General features: G+C 38.1%; 1 protein-coding gene across 1 annotated transcript; it reads left to right on the top strand.

Moving 5' to 3' along the window:
- The first annotated feature begins 2,318 nt into the window (after positions 1-2,318).
- Positions 2,319-4,783, top strand: LOC133716402 (uncharacterized). Its single transcript, XM_062143114.1, has 2 exons — positions 2,319-3,396; positions 3,729-4,783. The coding sequence occupies exons 1-2, from the start codon at positions 2,319-2,321 to the stop codon at positions 4,781-4,783; spliced, it is 2,133 nt and encodes a 710-aa protein (XP_061999098.1).
- Positions 4,784-8,188: the final 3,405 nt, after the last annotated feature.

Below are 8,188 nucleotides of genomic sequence, written 5' to 3'. Positions count from 1 at the left end.
TTAGTTTCAGATCATTAGAAAGATTATTCAATTTGGCTTTTCTAAGGTGCTAGGAAGAAGTTAAAAAGATTATTAAAGCTAAATGGAAAATGCATTTATGCATTTGTTAAAGTCTACTTTTGTCATTATAAACAGCCGTCAAACTTGATATAATAATTTGCCAAATATCCACATGATGCTTTTTATTTGCATAGTATTTTTAAAAGTAATGTCACCAAACACCAAACTAATTATTTTTATCTTCGATTATTTTTTATCTCTGATTTATTTCAGTGCTGCTTATCCGAACAGTAATATGGCCAATACCAAACTAAGCCTAAGAAAATTTTAGGGACAAAATTCTTTTAGGGTGGTGCTATTCACACACCCATTCTATTTATCTATTACTTTAAATTAATTTTTTTTTTTACAAATTACCCTTACTACCCTCTCTTGCAATTCTTTTTTTTTTTTCTTTCCTTTTTTCTTTTTTCTATTTGGCAAGTCAATCATTCCCAAATCCTAATCCCTTATTGTTGACAATTGTATGTTCGATCGTATTTTGATTATTTTGGCCTTGCATAATACATTCTTATAATTGTTTTCTATTTTCACTACACCAGACATAGATTAAATTAGGGGTTGAACAAATTAGTCATATCACCACTCTATAGAATGCTTAATTCCACCAGTGGAACAATGGCTAAAACACTGGGAATGGTATCTTGAATTAATGTTGCTGAAGCAGATGTGAGTTTGGATCTCCTTTAGTTTATAGGTGATATGCTTATACCTTTCTTCAATTCTGTATAGCAGTCATGACATACCTAAATTCCCAAATTCAGTCACATAGTGATTTTTCATCTGAGCCCTAAACTTTACCACACTAAGTGCTGGACTTTTGACATACAGTATTTTGTCTTGCCAATCAGGTTCCCCCCCCCCCCCCCCTGTTTTTCTTCTTCTTAATTAGCAATGACATTCACAAGATAAGGGTAAAATAGTACACAAGATTCCAATCAATTTGATATATTATATTTTTGTAACTGCTACCCCATCAACCAACCATCTATACATTTCAGTTCAGTAACTGTAACTAATACTCTAAATAACCAACTAGCTATTCGATTGGCAATCTCTTCACAATGTTGAATTAGGTTTGGTACCTTTCTACCTAACAATCAAAGTGTGAAGAGGAAAACCATATTTACTACAGTAAATTAGTGTTACTTGGAAGATCTTTGCAATTTGGATTCATTTGGATGAACGTAATTACCTAGGAAGCATATTCCTTGTCTAATAATACAGTTCATTCTACTTAATGAACGTATTATTTTTCCTTCAATATAGGTAAAAAAAAGGGTTTTTGTCCATTTACCCTAATTTTATAGTCAATGTTCCCACTTACCCCAGCAACTTTTTTTAATTCCCCTCTACCCTAAACACTCTAAGGATCTATTTCTTTTTACACAACATTTCTATTTTAATATATTTTTGTTTACCTTTTTACCCTTTTGTTAACGCGACCTAGTCGACCTAGTCTCCCGAGGTAATGAATAGAGAGAAGCTTCTGCTTAGAGAGAGAAGCTCTGGTTCTGGTGCGATAGAGAGAGAAGCTCGCAATGGAGAGAGAAAGAAGCAATGTCGCTTTGGATTTCAACCATGCTGCAGCTCGGTTTGAAACGATTTCAATTCCGTTTCTTCAATTTTTTTTATTTTTTTATCCTTGTTTGCTATTCATCTCGATTGAGTCTGAGGCTGATTTTTTGAATCTGAGTTTTGTTTTCCTGTACGTTTTGTTATTTCCGACTTATTGCGTTAATTTTGGTCTGTGTTTCGTGAATTTCATCTTTGATTTGGTTCGATTTGATATTTTTCATGCTTATAAGTTTGTTGTGCTAAGTTTGATATGTTTCGTTGTGCTAAGTTTGTTGTGATTCTGTTTTGAAACGGTTCAATTTATTCTGGTATTTGTTAATCGTTTATTGCCAGTCAATATGGGTTTACATAGCTGCTTTTCTTCTTTTTTGGATGAATTGTTGTTCACGGTGTTGATAATGATGTGATTTGGTAGCTTCTGACATGATTTTGGTCTTTGTGAACCATATATTGCCCCCCAGTAGACCCATACTGGGGGTCAATAGAGGATTGAAAAAGCCGCTTTTCTTCTGTTTTTGATACTCTTAGTTGTTACTGAAGTTCAGTAGTACGTGTTTATAGTAACTTGTTTCGGTTTTGTAAACAGATTTTATCTGAGGCCCATCTATTGGGGGTCAGTATGTGTCTATTGGGGGGCAATAGTGGTTTTATTTATTTATTTATTTTTTATATACAGGAATATGGATGCTTCCTTGGCTGTTAAGTGCACTCATTCTGGACAAAGTTTCATGTTTTGTATTAATCAATATATGAGCTATGCTCATTTGTTTGAATACATTTGTGAACAGTTCAAGTTTTCTGCAACTGATGATATTGAGCTTCATTATTCGCTTCCTGGATGCGCTATTTTTTTTCTTCGCAATGATGATGATTTCAAGATGCTGTTTAGCGGTGCCAAGATTTACAAGTCGGATTGTGTTGATATTATGGTGTTGAAGAATAGTGTAAGTTGCAGCAAAAAAACTTCTGTTTCATTTGAAGATAGCTGCTCTGGTATTGTTGATGAAGATGATTACCTCACTGAGGCATTTAGGACTGAAGTTCAAAAGTCTTACTTGTCAAATGAGTGGGCTAGTTACATTCAATGTGTAGGGCAGAAATTTCGTGGCGGTTCCCCTGAGTTTCGAGACAGGCTCAGAAAGTATGCTATTGAAGTTGGGTTCAGCTTTGTATTTATTAGAAATGACTGGGACAGAATTCATGCAGTTTGTTCCAATTGGGGAACCGAAGGATGTGAGTGGAATGTCCGTGGTTATGTATTGCCTGCAAATGGTTGCTTTATTATTGGTGAGTTGGACAATGTCCATTCTTGCAAAGGTGTTCTTCGAAAGCAAAAACATGAGCTTTTGGGATCAAAAATTGTCAAGTCATGTATTGAAGAGGACATTAGCTATAACTTGTCATTGAAGCCAAGGGAAATTATCAGCAAGTTCAAGTCAGCTTATGGGTTTGATATATCATACAAGGTTGCTTGGAAAACAAAGCAGAAGGCTAAGGAAATGATTTATGGCTCTGAGGCTGATTCGTTTAACATGTTAACATGGTATAGGGAAGCTGTATTTGAGACGAACCCCGGTTCTTCTTTTGTTTTGGAAGTTGATTCATCGAGTAATCGGTTCCAGAGGCTTTTCCTAGCTTATGCAGGCTGTGTTCGTGGCTTTGAATTCTGTCTTCCCATCTTGTATGTCGATGGGACTTTTGGGAAGAGTGTCTACAAGGGGCAGATACTTTGTGCAACCGGAAAGAATGGAAATCATGGTATTTTTCTCATGTCTATGATTTTTTATTGATATTTTTGTTGAAAATGTGTTGCGGCACGCTCCCTTTGGCGGTGTAGCGGCACGCTGCAATTATGTTTTGACCCCCAATAGAGATATATTGCCCCCCAATACACGTTTATTTTTTTCTGATTTCTCTCCCCTTTTTGTTTCTATTATGTTTATTGTTGTTTTTTTTAATTCTTTTTTGTTGAAAATGTGGAGCGGCACGCTCCAGTTGGCGGTGCAGTGGCACGCTGCAATCATGTATTGCCCCCCAATAGACGTCTATTGACCCCCAGTAGACTCACTTTTTTTTCCTGTTTTCTGTAGGTTTCTTTCCTCTTGCAATGTGTGTCTGTGATTCTGAGACTGATGCTAATTGGTCCTTTTTCTTCCAACACTTGAAGAACTTGCTGGAACCTCAAGGTAGAAAGATCACTTTTATTAGTGATCGCGGTGTTGGACTGTTGAGTGCTTTCGACAAGATATTTCCTGGTAATCCTCATCTTTTCTGTTACAAGCACTTGGTGCATAACCTCATGACTAAATACAACGGTAAAGGCTCTTCTGTTTTGAAAGATGATGTTAAAAAGAAGTTTTTTGAGTTGGCATATTCATGCACTAAAAAGGAATATCGTTTTCATTTAAGAGAGTTGAGAGAAGCTGGTGGTGCTGATATTATAGATCCGTTTCTTGCTGATCTGCCTGTTCAAAACTGGTGCCGTGCATTTTTCCCTGGATGCCGTTATGGAATTATGGCTAATAGTATAGCTGAATCTTTTAATGCTTGGTTTGCTGTTGAGCGGGAGATGCCAGTGTACACTATGCTTGATCAGACTCGGATTAGGGTGATGCAGATGATGGGTGAGAGGAGAGATGAGGCACAGCTTTGGACCTCACAACTTACTCCTGTTATGGAGGGTCGTTTGAAAGAAGGTATGGAGAAAGCTTGCCGTTTCAATGTGCATTACTCCCATACAAATGTTTATGAGGTTAGATCAAAGTATTCTTATGTTGTGGACCTTGGAACTCCTTCGTGCTCATGTAAAAAATGGGAGATTAACTGCTTCCCTTGCTGCCACGGTCTTGCTGCAATTCAAGCTGCCTCATTGGATGTTTATGCTTTTATGGATAAGCATTTTTATGTTGATTATTACAAGAAGTGTTATGATTTTCCAATTTATCCAATATCTAATGTTGATATGGCTTCTTCGGAATCTGCAAGTAATGACTTCATACTTCCTCCAAATGCAAAGAGGCCTCCCGGGAGGCCTAGGCTCAAGAGGTTCAAGTCTAGAGGAGAGTGTGAAAAGAAGCTCATTCGTTGTGGCCGATGTGGCAAAATGGGACAGCATAACAAGAAGACCTGCACTGAACCTATTTGAATGTAAAGTTGTCAATTGTTTTAGCATTTTGATTGGTTGTATTGGGGGGCAGTAATAGGCTATTGGGGGGCAATAGATGATTTTATCCAGGGTCAGTTTAACATTTGTTGGTGTCAAAGATTATTGACATTGATTGGTACTTCAGTTTTGTTGTGAAATTTTTTAACACTTGCACATTCAAATGTAGTTGGATATCCTATTGTGTTACTTCTAACACTCTAACCAAGCTCTATTGGGGGCCAATAGACCTCTATTGCCCCCCAATAGAACCTGGTTTCTAAGGAGTTAAGGCATCAGGTTTGTAATAGGGGTCTGTAATTTGAATATCGACTTGTGTCCTATGCACAACCATAGTAAATGAAGATAAATTCTTTCAAGTTGACAGAAATTAAATTGAAAAGATGTCAAATCATCCGAAATTATTCCAAACCAAAGTAAGTTCAACAGAAAGTAACTACTTAAAATATTCATTTTCTATTTTTTTTTGCTCTCCTACAGCATCTGTAGTTTCAGCAAGGTATTTTTCAACGCTCCAAACACATTCCTCCTTTGCAAACCTCTCAAGAATTGTTTTCCTCATGTCATTGCCTTTCTTCTTGCTGGGTCCCACTCCGTGAATTATGCTTTCCATGAAATGGATCATAAAAGGCCCACAGTCATCCCTGTAAAGCAAGAATTTTAGTTACTGATCCATAAAGAGAGTTCCTATTGCCCCCCAATAGACACCTATTGGGGGGCAATAGACTGACAATTTGCACAAATTTATCAATTAAACTGTCTTCTTTTATATCAAAAATAAAGAGTAAAGGATTTTGAGGCACTTACGAACAGGTTTTCTGCTGAGGGCAGTTGAAGTCTTCTACAAGCTCATAGTCATTTTCCCCGATTTGATTATCCAAGATCCACCTTCTGCAATCTTTCTCTCTTGGTGTCATTTCTTCAACCTCGGTGACCAATTCTCCTCTACTGTCCTCACCTTTGCACTTCTCTCTTGTGTTCTCTTGATCCTGGCTGTCACCTAGAAATATTGTCCCTGTCACCTTCACGTCGTGTATGAACCTCCTTATGTGCTTAACCTGTTTAAATGCAGATTTATAAAGCATCAACAAACTTTCCAAATTTCACCATTTGAAAAATAAACAATTTGTTTTGATATGGTTACTTACCACCCAGTTTGCGTTGTTGTAATATTGGTTATCTTTTGTCCATTCCTTCTTTGGTGGCAGCATAGAGTTCATGTGAACAAACTGCTTTTTCTCATTGTCGATGACAAGCAGTGTGTAGTGCTGGCTGTAGTAATGGTGTATTGGGATAATCACCTTGGGGTAGCTGAACTTACTCCACAGTTCTTCGATCAGGAATAACTCTATTTCAATCTCGTGGCCTTTGAAGTCGTCTTTGAGAATGTTCTTGCCTTCTTTTTTGAAATCCGCTAGTTTCTTTTCGTGTTGAACTGTGTAAAACTGTACAAAGAGTAAACACATATGAAAGCATTGAATTGTTTACTTAAATATGTTTTTCGGATGTGGTGCAACGCCAGCTGCTATTTTTGTTTCGGTGCTTACCGCTGCTTCGATGTTTAGTAATCCAATCTGAGTGTTCCTTTCTTTCAGTTCCTTCTGCAACATTTCAGTGTAAGCCTTGACCACCTGCAATTGTTCAATTTGATTTTCAGTTAGTATTATATATGTGAAGAACATTACCTATTGCCCCCCAATATACCCCTATTGGGGGCCAATAGACGTCTATTAATGTCTAATAAAAACAAACAAACAGCGATTATTGCCCCCAATAGGGGTCTATTGGGGGGCAATAGACGTGTATTGGGGTCAAATAAAAACAAACAGCTTAAGCTTCTTACATTAACATCCAGATCTTTCTCTTCTACGATAATCTTCATGTCTCCCCTGGTTACCCCTAGTATTCCATTATCACTTCTCCAGTAGACATATCTGCGTAAACAGAAAAATATTTAGTTAATACGGGTTTGTAAAGTATTCATGGTTTGAAAGTTATGCTATGCACTCACGTATTGTCATCCACTATCTCAAAGAATTGCTGGTAGTGTCTTGCTAGTTCAGGCTTTAATGTTTTCCATGTGTACTTCTCACAATTCACCTCTTTTATTTGCATTGGGTGCTGCACTTGTTTTCCTTTCTGAATTTTTGTTGGCGGCTTCGGTTGTGCTTTCTTTTTCTCCTTTGGCTGTTCCTGTGCAGCAGTCTTTCTTCTCTTTCCATAAGTCTTCAGGATCTCCGGTGTGTCATACTCAAAGTCGTCGTCCTTGTCCTTCACAGCTGCCTTTCTCTTTTTTTCTTTCACATTCCTCTCGATTGAATGCATGTCAACCGTTTTCTTCTCCTTGGGGACCGATGGTACTGCCATTTCTGTTCCTGCCTCAGGCATTTCAACCGTCTCAGCTGCTTCCAGTATTTTTGACACAAGTTGATCTATTTTTTCTGATTCCATCTCATTTAGTGTGTCCACATGTGTATCCTCAAACACTTCCCGTTCTGGACTCTTGTAAGATATTGGAGATGCATTTATTGGATCTGCTGCCCTTGGTTCTTCGTTGACTGGTGTTCGAGTGTCATATTCTGCAAAGTTCCCCTCAGATTCCCTCCTATGATCTTTCTCGGTCGACACCAGCACCATCTGTAGTTGATTATTTTGCTGCTCACTGCTTTTCTGTTCAAGGTTCCTGCTGGTTGCTTTCGCCAACAATTTCTTCAGTGCTTTTATGTGGTTCTGGTGCGATCTGTTTTCCTGCATCACCTCAGTCATTTTGTTCTCCATACTCTCAATTTTCCCATCAGCAACAGTAACCTTTTTCCAAAGCACCCTAATATGGTTTGCAAGTCCTTCATTTGCTTCCAAGAGTTTCTTCATTTGCTCCTCCATTTCCTGTTTTTCACCATTGTCTTCAATCACCCTATCCATTTCTTTCAGCAGAACTTTCATGTTACCAGTAACCCTTATGGTCTCCTCTTCCTGGTCTTGGCTCGCTTGGGGAACCTGTAACCAATAAAACAACAATTGAATCAAAAAGAAAAAAAACCATTAATGTCTATTGGGGGCAATAGACGTTTATTGGGGGGCAATAGACGTCTATTGGGGGGCAATAGACACCTTATGAACCCAGTATTGGGGGCCAATAGATGTCTATTGCCCCCAATATACCATTTGTTCAATTCCACTTTAACTGCTAACTTACCCAGTTGTTGAAACTTGGTGTTTCCTGCTCCTCATCCGTATCCGACAAGTTGATGTAGCAATGTTCTAACCACGGCCCTTCTTTTATCAAGTCCTCTGGCCAGTCTGGATTCTGATGGAGCTTCTGCAGGTTGAACAGCTCCTTTATCGACCACCTCACAAATCTCGGTTTCTCATCCTCCATTCCTGGAA

This window comes from Rosa rugosa, chromosome 6 (assembly GCF_958449725.1).
Source record: "Rosa rugosa chromosome 6, drRosRugo1.1, whole genome shotgun sequence".
NCBI lineage: Eukaryota > Viridiplantae > Streptophyta > Magnoliopsida > Rosales > Rosaceae > Rosa > Rosa rugosa.
Note: the sequence above shows the minus strand (reverse complement) of the source record. Positions and strands in the feature narration are given on the sequence as shown.